The 18,160-nt window shown below is 44.1% G+C and overlaps 1 protein-coding gene across 1 annotated transcript; it reads left to right on the forward strand.

Annotated features, from left to right (window-relative positions):
- Positions 1-2,416: 2,416 nt before the first annotated feature.
- LOC116954441 (uncharacterized) lies at positions 2,417-13,029 on the forward strand. Its single transcript, XM_032974951.2, has 7 exons — positions 2,417-2,600; positions 4,938-5,309; positions 5,870-5,941; positions 7,433-7,531; positions 7,815-7,913; positions 9,693-9,776; positions 10,808-13,029. Exons 1-7 carry the CDS (start codon positions 2,547-2,549, stop codon positions 10,916-10,918), a joined length of 891 nt encoding a protein of 296 aa, XP_032830842.2. The 5' UTR covers positions 2,417-2,546; the 3' UTR covers positions 10,919-13,029.
- The last annotated feature ends 5,131 nt before the right edge of the window (positions 13,030-18,160 follow it).

Consider the following 18,160-nt stretch of genomic DNA (forward strand, 5'->3'; position numbering starts at 1 on the left):
GAAATACTCACTTAGCTTGCAGACTTTATTCCAGGAGGGTCCTGCATTGCCATGTTGACCATTCCTATTAATAAGTTGTTTGGCTTCATGCGCGAGCAAACCAGAGCACGTGGAGCAAATCCACCACGTGTATGAAATATTAACAATCAACGCGCCACACACATGGATTCAAGAATCCAATGCTCTCTATGATCCACATCGGGATTATCGTGCATTACAACCCACGCCTACAACACACTATAATACCAGAAAAACAATAATGCAAGTTCTAACCAGGCTCAAAATGCTTAACATTCAATACATGGCGAGAACATTCAGAGTCATTTGGTCATAGGTATATGTTCATATTCAGACGTACATTCATATATGCTGTACTCTACATTCATATACTGTAAACAATATTACGGGGAGTATTGCGCCACACCCAGCCGACTGTCTCTCAAGTGGTGATATTTACACTGCACTCGGTACTCATTAAATGCCCCCAGGACAGATTCAAATACCATGTGCCAATGACGTTCACCCTAGGTCAGGAACCACTGCGACATTGCTTTCCTCAACAACAACAACAACCATATTTTTTTATTTAAAGCTTTCGTGACTGCAGGGATTCATATTCTTGGTTCTTTCGGTAAAGTCACGTAGAATGGAAACAATAAAATAAGAAAAATTTAAATTGTTTTTTATTTTATTGTTTCCCTTCTACGTGACTTTTCCGAAAGAACCAAGAATATAACAACAACCATCCCCAATCTCCACTAAGGTGGTGACGTCACCACCACACTTGTACCAGGCTAGGTGCATTTTGAAGTCAGGTCATGGAATAAAACCCAGGTGTTATGGGTTAACTGACCGAGATGTTTAACCTGTGCCAACAAATCCACACACATCACACAAAACGTGTAAAAATATATTTTTGCATTATGCAAAAACATCAATTCCAGGTCGCCATCAAATTACATGTGAGTAAATTTCCATAAAATTTCCATTTCTGTACCACTGCTGCCTGTGAGTTGGTCATATTTACTCAAGTTTACTTTGTAATCACGACTCTGGATCGCGTAATCGTTGCACCTGTAATGTTTACCAAACGCTCTGCAATGAGTGGCGTGCTGTTATATTGATAAATATGTTAATGGGAACGCATTGGCAGCATTCTTGACAGTTCAGAACACACCCTCAGCTGGCATTACAGTCACGCACACTTGGGTAATTAATTATAATTATTGCATGAAGCCAAAGATCCACCCGTATAGTCTTCTCAGGCTGTAGCGGAAAGCGCGATTGGCCAGCACTACACGCTAGTGCGCCTTTACATCCCCAATGCGGATGTTTACACACTGCATCAGGTACTCAATTGAGGCCGAGTCAGAGCAGGGGTGGGGGGGCAGGACCGGTTCACAGGTGGTCGAACTCATGACGCTGGGATCGCAGCAGAGTGCGCTAACCACTACAATGCCGAGTCCTACACAAACACATTCGCAAGCAACAACAATCAACGCTTCGCCGTTCGCCACTAAGTGGCGGTGACGTCACCACGGCGTTTTGACGCCACGTGAAGTGTTGAAGGCTCGCCAACAGATCACGGGACAGGTTGACTGACTGAGATGACTGGCGGATGCACCAGCTGTGCCCTCTACTGTGCCAACCTGCTGCGTTTTATCCGCCCGGCGCAACGCTCGTTGTTGTGAGCGTCGCTCATCTGCCCTCCGTTGTTGTTGTTGAAGGGCGACTGCCTCCCTCTGCCCAGTGGCGTCCTTGCAGAGACACGCGCACGCAAACCAAACCACAGAGCCACAACCTCCCCTAGACACGCAGACACAGACATCCACCCACGCAGACTCCTACACACGCTATCTTGTGACTCGCCTGGTCAAATTTCTGTGACTCACCAAGTGGACCTCTTTTTTGTTTTAGTCTCCGAATAAAATGTTTATTATCGCTTCAAAGTATCAAAGATTGTAGGGGTTTTTTAAAAATATATATTTATTCCCCGTAAACTACCATTTGACCCTTAGTTGATGTTCATGACTCATACAGTACAATTGACATGTTATTTCCCCTGCGCTATTCCTTGCAGTGCACACAATTGGTTTGTCAAAGATCAAAATCGCTGAGAAGCAGAAGTCAGACGCATTGAGGGGACTTTCATCCAGCAACACATTGATCATCGTTGATGATTATGATACAGTTTTATCCGTCTTATCCACTTTGAAATACGTTGAGTCCAATAAATTGCACTTATTAGAATTCAAATTTTGAGTTAAAACCAAAGCAATAGAGGGACTTATCACCTCGGGGTTACAAAGGCGGTGGGGTAGAGAGGGAAAGCGGAGGGAGAGGGTGTAGTATGTATGTATGTTGAACTTATTTCGTACGTAGCCAGTCGTGCGCATCGGAGGGGGAGGAGGGTCGGAGGGAGGGGAAAAGGGTGTCGTCACAAGGTGGAGGTGAGGGAGGGAGCTGTTTAGGCACCCACGACCCTCCCCTATATTAATCGCCGATCCTCGCTCACTCACTTCAGACTCGAGAAGAGACAAGAAGCGATGGAGGTGTCCAAGCTCACGATAGCCACGCTGCTGCTCGGCCTGGGTTTAGCGGTAAGCGACCCCACTACACACCGCTCCTCGCCATAATTGGACACTTTAACTGTGCCTGCTCAATTAACACTAATTATCTAAAAATGCGCCCGGATGGCTTTGCCGGTTAGAACACGCTCTGATCATAACACGCTCTGATCATAACATTAGGTGGCGGATTTGAAAAAAAACATTCTTCAGAGCCGTTAAAATAAGTGGGAGTTTGTTGGGAAGGAAAGAGCAGCAGTTTTTTTATGAACTGGGTCATTTCATTCAATTTAAATAAGGAATGTCCACAACTAATTCGTTTGATATAGATCTCCATCATTGTATAATTAACCAGGCGATGGAATCAGATTGGTAAAATAATGTTGCCTGCTCGAGAGTTTCCGGCGCTGTTGGTGGATCGTTTAAAATGGTTTATTCGTGAAAATGTGATAATAATAGGTCATAATAAGCACTCGCTCTCGAGCATTGCTCAGCCATTCAGTATATCTCCAGATAAAATACAGGCATGTCGTTTAAAATGTGCTTAGACCGTACATTGTATTTCGAATGTTAATTCATTTGGTCGAATCTTTGTGGATTCTAACTTGGCTGAGGAATGTCGACGTCTCGTCCGAATAACCATTTTAAAGAACAATTCGCTGTAACGACGACGTGCGAGTATTGAATGAAGACTTGTCTCGATGCGTGCATGTGGCGTGTGAATGTGATTGTGTGTACTATATAGTACTGTATGTGTACATCTCTACAGCCATATTTAACACGTGGGCTTTCGCGACCAATATCATCCATAATAGAGGTATTTTTTAGGTTAGAAACTAGTTGTAATTACTGGCGAAACGTCGTACTCATATTGTAAATGTTGTGGCTTGGCTCTCCAACACGCCGGTGTGCTGTACTAGTGACGAATTGACATGTTCTGTTTACGTGACAACCCTTACTAGTTGGCTGTGTCGGGTGGTGGCGGGTTTTAACGACACATTTATATATTTACGCGATCTAACCCAAAAAAAAACCTCTATTATGAATATATGCCTATGTTTGACGTTTCATTTTGTATGTGAATCAATGTGTGGTCTGTGAATAGATGTATTGCGTAATTGACAATCATAGTTTCCAGTCAAATTAATCATCCGCTGTTGAATGAGGGTCCCCACCCGCGCAGGGAGGGACTATTTGACCATACTTTACCACGCTGATCACTGCGTAGGAGCATAGAGTACAACAATAGTTACATCGATGATTAATTTTTTTGGCAGTTTCAAAATAATGAAACAAAAGAATAGGCTTTACCCTTTACGGAAAGAATACTATAAACTAAGCTAAAACAATTTTTTTTTTCCAGGTAAGGCTCGCTGAGCTATATAGCTATTTTTTCAGAAGAGACCTGGCCACAATGATAGCTCAACGAAGGGCTGATCACGTGGAAATTTATAGCAGCCAAATACTCTAATCGCATGTTTCTAAATGTGGAGGAAAAACCCGGAGGGCCCGGATATAAATCCACACGACCACAGGGAGAACATGCAAACTCCAAATATACAGGCGTGAGGGTTGGGATCGAACCGACGACCTCCTACAAACCAGGCGAGGGAATTAACATCTCGTCACTCTGACGCCCCAATGTTAAAACACCAAATAGACACCCATTGCAAGGCATCAAGTTTTCGTTAACCACACACGACGCTTGTGGTAAAACCAGCAAACAAACATGCTCTGATTACAATATATAAATGCGTTTTCTTTTAAACTTTTAAACTAATTGACCTTGTCTCACCAGTGCTAGACCAGAGGACACCAAAAGGCAAACAGCATAAAGACAACGCAAATATCGAAGCATTGATAGCTCGAGTTGAAAAGGGGACTCCCAATCACTTTTATCTGAAGGTTGCTATTTCAAATCCCGATTGTGAGAGCGGACTTAGCGCATCATTCCTCTGGGGTTTATGAAAGCACTAATGCCATTTCATTCCAAGTCAACAGTGGTTTTTTTTATTAGAGACTGGCTATGCTATAGAAACGTCAAATTTCCACAGATTATTATCTCATCGTGCGTCAGTGTGCACGTGACGCTGAATTAGTCACGAGTGTATACACAGCTCTCATACTGAAAGAACGTGAGCGGGGGTAAGGGGGCTGATAAAGGCCCTTGGGGTAAAAGGGGCTTCCCCATCTAACATCATAGCCAATCTACACGTATCATTAAAAAAAATCCCCTATATACATTACATAATCTGTTGAGGCAAGTGTTGCTTGCAAGCACCTATTAAGGATGCTGCAAGGGTCAGTAATTTGAACAGATAATAACGTGCGTGTGTGTTCGTGTGTGTACGTGTGTGTGCGTGTGAGCAGGTATGCGCGTGTGCGCTGGTGGGCGTGGGCGCCTGTCTGCCCGTGCACGGCTCAGTACTGGAAACTCTGCTGGGGTCAAAGATCCTCATGTCGGGGACTATGGGGTCCACAATTCTGAGGCCATCCCTAGATACCAGTGGTAATAGTTCTGACATTCTGGGGTCAACCTCGGTGGGGTCAGAAACTCTGGAGTCAGAGTTTCCAATATCAAAGTTACCGGTGTCAGGATCGTTGGGCTCAGGGTGGCTGACGTCAGAGTCTCTGGGACTGGGGGCCCGGGTCGCCTGTCTCGGAGGTGGTGCGCTTCTCAGCCTCATCGCCCTGCTTCTCGTGGTGGCCGCCTGGTATCAGTTGTGGCCCCTCCTTCTCCTGGTGAGTGTACCTATGCGGAGAGAGGACATTAATAAAACACGTGCAGACGTTTCCGGTAATGTTCGTCATCATAGTCAATATCAGCATTTCTGGGTGCAGGAGTGATTTAGCAACTTAGAAGTGATTTGGCAACTTGGAGGTGGGGGTTGGTGTATTGCAAAGATACAGACCATGGGAGGTCCTTTCATCAGGGCAAGCAGCATTGTGGGTTCACGGGAGTCAAAACTGTATCGTGAAGTTGGAGTGATCTATTTTTCGTGTGGGGTTCTTTTTAAGGTAAATGTTGTTTTCATTCACAACTAAAATATTTTTAAGGGAATTAGCCAAACATCCAAAAGCAAGGTCCTTCTGAATAGATGTCATGAAAAAAAATATGATCCGAAAAACAAATCAAAATGGACTAATATTTAGCTCTGATTCTCGGAATGATGCAGTATGGCCTAGCATGCCGCGGGTCTGCTTTACAACGGTCATGGACGAAGCATCAATCATGTGTTACTAATGGGAGCCGGTGATATCACTGATGAGACCTGGTGATGCCTGTGTAATTGTGTGTGTAGTTCATGGCGCTTGCTGTGTTCCTGAGTCTGTCTGCAATCGTCGCTGCTCAATATTTCATCCCAGATCCCGAGGTAATTTCATTACAATAACAATTCTAACAACAATCACTGCCATGATCATGATTATTTATATACATGAACACCAGATAAGCAAACACGCAGACAGACGCAAAGGATATATATACACAAATACCATATAGTTTACACTGCAAGAGAATGATTATGGAAGCACTTAATACAAGTGTAACCACACAAACACAGGCCCACAGTTACTGTGACGTGTAATATATGGCAAACTTGACGTCATGACTTTACGAGGCTCAACCTTTTGCCTTAATAATTGCGCGCCTCTGCCAAACTGGCACTCACTGTATTATTTTGTCAGATATTACATCACAATGAACACAGCAAATTAGTGACGGAGGGACACACCTTGAAAACACAACATAGTAGGCATACATAGGGCAATAGTTGAAGGCAGATTGGAAACAAAATAATGACATAATGAGGTGTTTGATGTCAAGTGAAAGTGCTTTTGGAAAATTACATTTGATAATGACCAATGCATCTGAGCAAATAAATGGGAGACCCAAGTTTGATTTCTCGCCAAGGGTAACGTCAGTGGCGAATAATAACTGAACCATTCCTGCCCACCCCCCTTCTTTTACCAACCCACACTGACCAGTGTAGTGGAGTTTGGTCAAACAAGCCCACAGTGACTAACATAGATGGGGAGGCCTTCATCCATGAGTGTAGGGACAAGGCCGTAAACCCAAACTCAGACAATTAAAGTACCGTCAATCCAGTAAGAGTGCTCGACTCACAATCTGTGGGTTGCAAATCCCAATGGTGAGGGTGGACTTTGCGCATCATTCCTCTAGGGTTTATGAAATAATTACCACTTTGAGGTCAGGAGTGGTTGGATTTTTAAAATGGAGAGACTGGCACTGCCAAAGAAATGTACAATTTCCACCGCTGTCCCACCAAGCAGCACTATCCCATTGTGCATGAATGTGTTCGTGACTTTCCACGGGAGGTGGAAATAATGCGTTACGTCTCGAGGGCTCAAATATCGAAAATATATCGCACCTGGGCTTCTGTTTCCGGTTTTGAAACGACAACAATGAGGGGTTTTTTTTTTTTTAGAGGAAGCCATGGATGATATCTCGTGTCAGAAATATGTCGTGGGTGTTTGTGGTCACGGGGGGTTTGTAAGAGCAAGAAGGGAATTTGGCTAATGGCCATGTGGGTGGCTAATTAGAGCACAGAGTGCGTATATCGAGAACCCGGCATCAAACCGGGTTTAGCAACTTCGGTATGGCGGGGTGGAGGGGTGAGAAATTTATATTTTTTGGGTGATGTTTTAACCCGATTATGTTGAAATTGTTAAACACACAGTAGTGGTTAGTGCTGGATGGTGAGAGCTGATACATGTAGAGTGAGTTTAATGCGTAAGCATGTAAGTATTCTGCGATTTAAATATATTATAATAGGTGGTCACAAACAGCACTTGCCCAAGTCATCTGCCAGGCTAACAGGCGTTCCTGTGATTCGTGTGTGTAGCTGGTTGCCTGGATTCGGGCGCGGGGCTCACAGCTTCTTCGGCACGAGTTTGAATCCAACCTCGTGCTCGCATCAGCATGGAACCATGCAATGTCAGAGGTGAAGCACGCACCTGTCAATCCAGACACGTGTCCATATACAGACACTCACGAACATAGACACATGCACAAAATACACCCAAGCAAACAGACACAACCGTTCCTGCATATCCACACACCTATTATGCACATGGTAATACATGAGACAATTGCCTCCGATTTGGTGATCATTCAACCCCAATTACCATCCCTAATTCATGTCAGCCCTAAAAGGCACTGACCTCACTAGTCCTGGAACGATATAAAGAGTTAACCATTGTGATTGTGTTTTCTCCTCTCTGCAGTTTCAGTGCTGTGGGTTCAGCAATGCCTCAGATTTCGACACCATCCCCAAGGTCTGCTGTGGGCCACATCTCAGCTTAACCTGTCAGCCATATCCACAGGTGAGACGGGCAGCGGTCATGGTCGGATTCGGGTTAGTGCCAGGATTAGGTTAATTTGGATCATGTCAATGGGTGATTGTAAGATATCATTTTCGTGTTATTGTTAGAAATATGGGTATCTTTTTTGCATGTTTAATAGTGCTCTATTTTATTAACATAAACATTAAAAAAATACTTTGATGTCGAATATAATTGCCTTGATGATGATAAAGTATGTTCCTGCGTCATAGGTTTACCTTAATGTGTGTCAACCTCATGTTAGGGTGGAGACACATGTGGGATCATTGTTATTGGCAATAGATGCCTTGGAGGCAGCACCTGTGCATCGAGAGGCATGTCATACTACTGCCTTCAGTTTTGATGCCGATGCATTGATACGAGTGTAGTGTCAACGATTCAGAGACAGAGTTTATAGGAGGCACTTTCTTTATTAACAACTGTCATGGTCTGCACACTCTCCACAGTAGCTCAGCTTAGCCTGCACACAACACTAGCCGTCTAACACTGACGACGCTGACTGAGACAGCCAACTATTATCCTTCATAGCGCAACATCTAGCGGAGACGTTTAGTGACGACGGCAACGAGACTACAGCAACGACGAGACGAGTCCACTCCCAGAACCGGCAGCCTCGAGCTCCCCGCTCTCGGCTCCTTTTATGCTCCCAGCGCGGCCTGGCTCCGCCCTGACCGCGCCTCCCTCCTCGAACCCGCTAGCAGGTTTCAGGGGCCTCCAGATGGGTTCCTCAGTGACCCTTACCCTAGTTCCTCCCCTCTGCCAACCCACTGTGCACTCCCTCACCTGCGTGTATACTATCTGTCCACCACAGTTGCCACTGCTGTCCACCAGACGGCGCTATTACACTACACTAGTATCACCGATACAATTGATATCTATATTTACATATTCCAATAACGCCTGTTGGTTGAGTCTGAAATATGTATGTGGTGTTTTAGAGTGTCATCCAATATGCATATGAAAGAGCGACGTTTCAGTTTATTGGTTCAAACCTCTCAATGTTTTGGTGTTGATGTCAAGTTCTGAAAATGTCATTTTAATTTGTTCGCATTTACAGGTTGCTTAGAATCCCCTCGTCTTCTTTGCAGTATTGACTAATGCGCTTTTCAACTCCATTGAGCAAATTCATATTCTTTGGGTCTTTCGGTTGAGCAACTTCTGTTGAGCAACTTGTAAATATTGAGGATTGTCTTTAAACTTCCAGTGCTTCAGTTTAATAGGCAACTGGATACAGCCAGGAAAAGTGACCTCGAGTGGCATCCTAATGTGATGTGTAAACATCACAACTAGGGAGACAAAGGCAGATGGTCACCATACCATGCCTTTGTATGCCATGCCTGTCTGAACGGGGGCAACAACGTTCTCAGGTGTGTGGGGTAATAATAGCTGGTGTCCACCACCATCGCTACTGTTCATGCATATTGCCCAAATTACCCGGAATGTGCCCGACCTTGTCAGAGCTCAGACGTTAAGCTGGATTGAGTTCATGGATAGGTGACCACCTTGCATGAAACTTGGTTTTGTTGGCTGCAGGAGGGCTACATATTGGAAAGATTAGGGCAGTGCAGCAAAATCAATGATTGCACTGTACTTCTATGCCCCCACGTCTATGCTCTGTCTTCACCAACCTGTACTAATCAGCGTGGTCAAGTATGGTCAATAGACATGTACAAGTTTAGGGTGAAGTCTCATTTCAATTCCTAATCTTTTCCCCCCCTCATCCATCCCCTCCTGGCATGTATCTTGTTTCAACTCTACTAGGGCTGCCTGGACAAATACATTGACATCCTGCAGGACCACAAAAGAGTCTTCATCCAAGTCGCCATAATCTCTACACTCATGCTGGTAGGCACAGATACAATGACGCACATTTGCCTCCCCGGGGTGTGGCATGGCTGGCATGGGCCCTGGTGCAAGGAAAGAAACGCGAACCCCTGTCTTTCTAACCCAGCACCAATGGCCATCCGACCCGTGGGCATCTCTGTGCAATTCCACTGCCTGCACACTCGATAACTGGGCCACGGCTGAACACAAACATCATGGGGCAGGCGTGATGGTACAGGTCTGTGGTCCAGTGCTTTGGAAGAAAGGGTTGGTGGATCATGTAGGAAGTTGTGAAACTCTAAAATCTGCTGCCCTGCGAGGTGGCCAGGAGATGGAAGCAGGGTAGATGAGTTCTTAAATCCTTCTGTTTGGAACTTTGAGGTTTATTCCATTGTTTGTGTGGTGGGGTTTTCTCCGGTCATTCTGGTGTCTTCCCACTTGCCAAACACTCATAAGTGGAATTGGCCAAACAATCCAATACAGGACCGTCTTGAAAAATAGTATTCAGAGTCAATGAGGCTTTTCTAAATAAATACACGGCATTATCGTTGTCATGACAAATACTCCATCCATGTCACAAACCTCTCTCTCACCTCACAAACATCTCACACCCACATCACCAACACTGAAAGCTTTTACTTTTTGGAGGTTCACCAGGGACATGGTGAACATGGCAGCTCCTCCCGATGTAAGCCCCATCCACTTTTCAATAACCACGCCCACTGCACCGCTAGCCCCGCCCACACAGTCAGTGGCCTCACTCTTTCTGAGATTGAGCCACCTACTGGTCACAGGCACTGCCCACTTTTCTGCCAACCCCACCGACTACACAGGTTGTCCTTTGTAGTATGAGTCAAGCAACCTTGGAAAACATCCTTATTTTCAGAAATTCTTAAGGATGTTGCAGCAGCCTATTTGAAACCGTGACTATGGTTGCCAAACCAGCCATTTGGTAACTTTAAAACATCCCCTTAAATGATCATAACCCTGCGTTCTATGCTTAACACAATGTCCATTATCCAGTATTGATGTCTATGATGTTGTTCCTGCAGGCTGTTGCAGTGGTAATGTGCAGCCTTCAACTCTACAAACTCAGCAAGGAGATGACGAAGTCTACACGAAACGTTTATGAGTCCTCAGAAGATGTAGCTCCGTTGCTCTAACGGAATTGCCTGTCCCTACCCTCACAAAAAAAGTTTTGGATGGCGATTGTATGTCATGGTCAAAGACCATTTAAGGTTTTTCGCAATTAGATATGTGTCGTATTATATGATTAAAACATAATTTATTTCTAATCAATTGTTTCCCAAAATCAGTGAGTGTGTATTACAGTGTTATTTTATAACACTGTAATACAGTGTTATTTTATAACACTGTATTACACACTGTCCACTGAAATGCATTAGCTAAGTGTGTGACTGTAGTGCTGATCATGATACAGTGAATCGATTATTTTGTAACAATCAATAATTTTACATTCGATATGTTGCACAGTGGTTAGTTTACTGTGATATGAACCTGGCAACTTGAGTTCGACCTTTTTGATTTTGATAATATACAAAGTTGTTTCATAATACATACACAGACAGTTAAAACATGCCAATTGGGTTGTACGCTTTATTAAGGGCGATTTGGGGCGGTGACATGGGCTAGTAGTAGCGCGTTCGCTTGTTGTTGCAGATGTTCACAGTTCTAATCCAGTGCCCACCCTGATTAATACTGCAGGTCTATTCACCAAAAGCATGCTCCGTCTACTTCACAGTGGATGTTAAAGAACCTCTGATGTAATTTGCAAGTGAATTGATTGATTTGTATTTGTTTACGCGGGTAAGAAACAAACTACAGTAGTTTACAATAATGTCCCGCAGAGTAGCTTGGTGAAAAATTAAGTTCCAGCAGCGTATAAAGCATAACAATGCAGACAGTGAGTAGCAAACACATTCGAGGAAAACAACATTCAAGCCATGCACCACTCAAGAAACACGGCCAACACCTAAAAATAACACCAACACGTACGGGGTTCGCTCACCAAATTTTCAAGAAAAGGGAAATCTTAAATCAAGGAAAGAATTTTTAAAAGTTAGGGAAAAGAGGGGTTTAAGCTGAAACCACAAAGTGAGCTTATTCCAAAAGTTAGGAGCGGCAACATGAAGACGAGACGCTTGTGTGCCAACATAAGGATACAAATTTGCCAACAATTCAAAAACTACTCAATTGGGACTATCCACAACAATCATGCCCCCCCACCCTGTTCTGCCACGTTGGTGGGGGGAGGTTGATAGCACCCTAGCCTCCACCTCCCGTGATGCTGCCTGTGGTGCGTGGGTCACTGTGTTATGATTCGTGTCCTGAGACTCGACTGCAAGAAGCAGTCAAGACTAACTTAACGTTGATTCCACGACACGAGGTTTTGGAATTACTATCCTGAGGCTCTGTCTCCAGAAGGTGTACCGTAGTTTAATCATCAGTGTATTTAGATGAATTTGACAATGTCCTCAGCCTAATAGGACTGTAATATATTTGCGTTTATGTACAATAATACCCCGATCTTGATTTGCAGGAATCCATACTCTTTGGTTATTTCGGTAAAGTCACGTAGGTAGAAAATTAATAGATCACGACGTTTCGACTGCAACACAAGCGTCCGTCATCAGGTGAAACAAACACAGCAGGAGACCTGCTACGTTATCAGTTCTCCTACGTGACTTTACCGAAAGAACCAAAGAATAATACCCCGGTTTACGTTTTCCCCTTTTTACCTTAATACCACAACCTGATTTGCATCGCCTCAACCCACACGTTGCTGTTAGCATCTGTCCTTTCTTGTGTCCGTCGCCTCGGCCTTCGCCTCCACCACCTACCCTGTACATTACTTTGATTTATGTCGTTTTGATATTTGTCCTCGAAGTAAACCGGAGTATTACTGAACAATAGAGCTGCTTAGTTCCTCTTTGTAAATATGAATGCAGTCCTTGTATATGTTTTAATTGCCATGCAATGCAAACATGTAACAGTGTTGGTAAAACGTGTATTTGGAACATTTGTAATGTTAACTTTAAACAAATGTTAAACCATGATGCCCTTTTTATTCAGGAAAGCCTGAATCAGAGCTCTACTTTTCAGGATATATTTTTTATCCCTTTGATTGTTTTGCATATGAACTGTATTTATGTTGAAAATAATCACGAGTGTGTATTATGACTTAGCAATTTTTTTATATTTTTTTTTTACTGTGATGAAACGACTTCAAATACATGGTTTCTTACCGAAAAATTACTTTCGAAGAGCGTCTTTATTTCAGATCACATCACACTGACACATTACCCTATCTCATTCATCGTCTCATCTCATGGCCAGGGGTTGTGTTATGTCCGTTCTATATTATATCTGATGATCAAAACATTTATTCTCAAACTCAATCTCATCAGTGCATCTCCTTATCTCATTATTACCAATACCTCATCAATAGGTCATGTTGTGATATTCCCACCCCATCAGCTGTTATTAACATATAATCTAATCATAAGCTCCAACATCATTGAATCTCATTTCATAACCTTGCTCTACATGCCTCTCCTCCAGGTCCATCTCCATTCATGCTTTCAAACTCAGGTTGGAAAGCAATCATGCATTCGTTTTTTTCCACCTGTTTTGAGTCACGATTACGCTTATGAAGAGCATCCACTTACCAAGCAGTGACCAGGATTTCAACTCACAATCGGGAGGCTGAGTAGGGTTGTTAAACAACTGGTAAACCAGAACCTTGTTTTCAGAGTTGGTTACCGGTTCAAAAAGTGAGGAACCGGTAACCGTCAGCAGTGGAATTGTCATGAATGAGCTGGTTGGCATGCGCAAACAGACGGGCGGACCAAGTCCAAGTTGCTCTCTTATATGAATCATTTTGCGGGACCCCGGGGTCCCGCAAAAATCAGGTCAACAATTATTATGTTTCAGTCCGCCCACTCGTGATCCCAACAGCAACGCGCCGCCCGCCCAGACTCGCGCCAACAAGCGCCAGCAGGCGGCGATCGACACGATGGGCGCCACCCCACCGGCCAAACGCAAGCCCCGGGGGGCGTCCGCTGTGGTCGCACGCGGCGACGACGCCCTCCGGTCAGCTGTCGATCCTCAGCTTCTTTGCCAAGGCGAGCCCCCCCCCCCCCCCCCCGCAGTGAATTTAACGTGTTTATGTAATTTTTCAACTTTTTACGAAACTTAGTGCCCAGAGTAGCTCTCGATAAGGCCAATCGATTGACACTTAGTTTTGTTGTCGGTAAGGCAAGACTCGTGTCGCTACGCGGTTTTTCCCACCCCGGGGCAGTAATGGGACCCCGGGGTCCTGCCAATTGCTTCATATATTTAAAAAAAATGGTTGTGCAATCCTGCAGTTGCTTGCTCTCTCGCGCCACTGCTGGCGGAATGTCTGCAGTAGAGGAAGCAACAGGTGGTATTTTACTGGTAGTAACCTCCTGGTAACACCAGCCCACAGGGGATTATGGTGTCCGTTCGTCCGTCTGTCGTGCATCCAAAAATGGGAGGGGTGGGGCTGGGTGGAGAGGGGAGAGTGGGGAGGGGCTGGGTGGGGAGGGGAGGGTGGGGAGGGGCTGGGTGGGGAGGCTGGGGAGGGGCTGGGTGGGGAGGGGCTGGATGGGGAGGGTGGGGAGAGGCTGGGTGGGGAGGGTGGGGCTGGGTGGGGGGTGGGAAGGGTGGGGCTGGGTGGGGAGGGGCTGGTCACCCCGTGGTGCCCTTATAAACTCAATGTTTAACCTACTCGCGCCGGCTTCTGCCCGCCCTCACAGTCGGGCATATTTGCGGAATACACCACGCCGCCGTTGACCCTGGCCATTGACTGAGCAACCCAACGTTCAAACCAGCTCCCTCCGCAGGAATGTGTTATAATCTTGGGTCTTTCGGTAAAGTCACGTAGTTAGGTTCAAAGAAAATAACAAAAAACTACGACGTTTCGATCGCAACACAAGCGGTAGTCTTCAGGAAAAGAGGGGTTAGCTTCCAAGGCGAACTGTTTATAAGGGGTCTGAAATGGGCGAAGCCCAAATGTCAGCAGCCAATGATAATGTAAGTGGTGGGCAGCCCAACCCGACGGTGGTTGGTTTTCCACCAAAGGGCTGCCAGGTGAAAATTAGCATGTTAAATGTTAATGGCAGATCGCAGAGCCGCAGCCAAGGGGTCGGCGCACAAAGTGACTGTGAAAGTGCAAGTTTGAAATGGGCATAAAGCACAACTAACATCGGAAGGTGGTAAGATGCAAATATCATAGCCAATTATGACTTACACTAGTTGATAACGTCCTTCCAATGAAATGTTTTAATTGGTTTATTTTAATTATTTTATTATTTCCCTTCTACGTGACTTTACCGAAAGAATCAAGAATATGTCCTTCCAATGATTGCTCAGTTTGTACCCCATCCGATCTAAGTGACTTTACCGAAAGACCCAAGAATATGAATTCCTGCAGTCACGAAAGCTTTAAGTCAAGATTTAGGTGGTATTTTGTCTACTCTTCGACAAGACGTCTTGGAAGAAGTGGAATGTCCAAATACTTTGCTCCACTACACGAGACCTGCCGAAAAACTTACTGTGGTGTATTCATTTCTACTGCCGAGCGGACAGATGCGGGGGTATTTAAGGAAGTTGTTCCATCATTTAAACTGCCTCATCAAGAGAACAGATCAAACATATGCGTGCAGCAAACAGTTAACTGGTTTTTACCGAGCTTTTTAGTCTGTAACCAATATCGCAAAAAATACTTAAAGAACTCGGGTTGTGAGTTGAACACTTTTAACACCGCGCTACCCAGCTTGGTATACGAATTAACATGGGGATTTTTTTGTGATGTTGAATTCTATACTGTTCATGACTGCATGTAGTATTTTATATTTTGTGTACGTAAATACTTTTTTTGGTTTATAGCGCGTAAATATTAATGTCATTAAAACCGCCACCACCCGACACAGCCAATCAGTAAGGTTTGTCACGTAAAAAAAAAACATGCCAATTAGTTACTCCTTCAGCACACCCGTGTATTGGAGCGTAAACCCACATTCACAATTCGAGCACAACGTTTCGCTGGCCATTACAACCAGCTACATTATGCCGTCTAACCCCCCAAAAAAACTTTTTTTATGGATAATATTGGTCGCGACAGCTCACGTGTTAAACATTTTGTGTACTTCAAATGCACAATTAAAAAAACAAGCAAGTGCCACGTACTTGGTCACACGCATATGTGGCTAGGAATTTAGTCGTTTGGCACGATGTACATTGCCCCAAAAATGCAGCTTACTGAGCTTAGCCTGCAAATCATGTGCAGATCTGACATGTTGGCCCCGGGCGCCTGCTCTTCATGACAAACTGGCATGATCACATTGGCCATTCCATCCAGATACCTGACACAGAAGGTAACATCAGCACATCACTGATTAATACATTACTGTAACAACAAAGCGTATAATCAACACTATATTTTGATTTAAAGCTTTCGTGACTGCAGAGATTCATATTCTTGGTTCTTTCGGTAAAGTCGCATAGAAGGGAAACAATAAAATAATAAAAATATATATTAAGTCACGTAGAAGGGAAACAATAAAATAAGAAAAAATATTTTTGTACATATATTTTAATTATTTTATTGTTTCCCTTCTACGTAACTTTACCGAAAGCACCAAGAATATCAACACTATATTATTAATAGCTGATGGTGCATGACGATCCATTAGCTGATAACAGCATACCAGCCGCTGTTATTTACTGCGTGATGGCGTTCGTTTTGCACAGCTGTCACCTTCTGGGCTCAATCACTGGCAAAAATGTTGCTCAGCTGCCAGTACTTGAGTGCAGAATGAACAATATTTATTGTGACTGGAAACTTTTTGCATACGTTGCAGACTATGGTTAATTGTCAATAACAGAGACTCGGAGCGCCAGACCGACACCCTTAGGAACTCTGTCTCTCTCTGTCTGTGTTGTCTCTCTCTGCTTGTGTGTCTGTCTGTGTGTCTCCGTGTCTGTGTTTTGTCTCTTTCTCAAATTGAGTTCTACCTGATGACGGTTGCTTGTGTTGTGTTGCAATCGAAACGTTGTACTGTTATTTTATTTCTACGTGACTTTACCGAAAGGAAGCAAATAGTAATTCCTGCAGTCACGAAAGCTTAAAATCAAGTTTGTTGTTATGTTGTTAATCCCTGAGGCTCTAGCCAGAAATAATGGCATGTCCCTAGTGAAGCCGAGTTCACGTTGAGCTTACTTGCAGTGCTCAGAATGCTGTGGATGCAGCTACTGGGAGCAAGCAGACATCGGAGTGGGGTCTGGAACTGCGAATATAACCTGGCATTTGAGGACTCCACTCCTGCAATCATGGAGTTACAAGAATTGTTTTTTACCCTTTCTGGCAATAGAACAAGTGTTAAGATGTTTCCAGAAAGGGTGAAACAAATAATTATAATTTGATACCGGCAAGAAAGGTCCCATATTCAGAGTTCTCCACCGAGTGGGGTTCAGAGTTCTCCACCGAGTGGGGTTCAGAGTGGGAGAGCAGTGGTGATGCTCCTGTGAGTGGCAGCGCCTCCACAATAACATCGGGGATGAGGCATCAGGAGTCGGTCGCCACTCAACTCTGAGTCTCCACACAGCAATGTACCTTGAATAAAATGTGTTGGCCAGGTTAATGAAGCAATTAATTAATTAATTTATGCTTATATAACCAATTTAGCGTAAATAAAATATCAGTAAATTACACATTCCTTTTAGCAGAGGCAAAAAATATATATTTTCATAGCACAACCACTGTTGACCTCAACAATGCAGTGTTCATGGTTTGGACATGAAATGTAGAGCCAAGCTAAGTTTCCCTCAATGAGATTATCAGATGATAGTTCGGTCTTTTAAGAGATTGGGAATTTATATTTTATTACGAGGTTTATGCTTGCCATTAATATTAACCTGTTTAGTTAACGTCTCTAAAAGACACATCCCCAGGGCCCTATTGCATGTTTCCTCACCCCCTAACGTCATTCCTGCCAAACCCCCTGCATCCAAATACATTCTTTTATAAAGCTAAACATTAATTGCACTGCATTCCACTGGGTGATGCTGTGGTTATCCTCTTCATTCGTATGAATTAATAACAGATTAAAGATGTAATTTTAGATTTCTCCTCGCCGTTGTTTGTTTATAAGCAGAGCGGTTCTCATCCATTCCTCCTTTAAAGGAGTGAAGACAGCTGATGTTTACAATGTCAATGGTTAGGGATTCATGGCTGCACCCGCAGGCCACCGAGTCTTTGATGTGTTATTTGTGCATCAGGCGGCCGCATTAGCCATGCCCCGTCCTGATTTGGTTGATGATCGACTATTGGTGGCGTGGAAGGTTGACACCGGTAGGTTAAT

Source organism: Petromyzon marinus, chromosome 3 (genome assembly GCF_048934315.1).
Source record: "Petromyzon marinus isolate PM22_M1 ecotype Great Lakes invasive population chromosome 3, UKy_Petmar_22M1.pri1.0, whole genome shotgun sequence".
In the NCBI taxonomy this organism is placed as follows: Eukaryota; Metazoa; Chordata; class Hyperoartia; order Petromyzontiformes; family Petromyzontidae; genus Petromyzon; species Petromyzon marinus.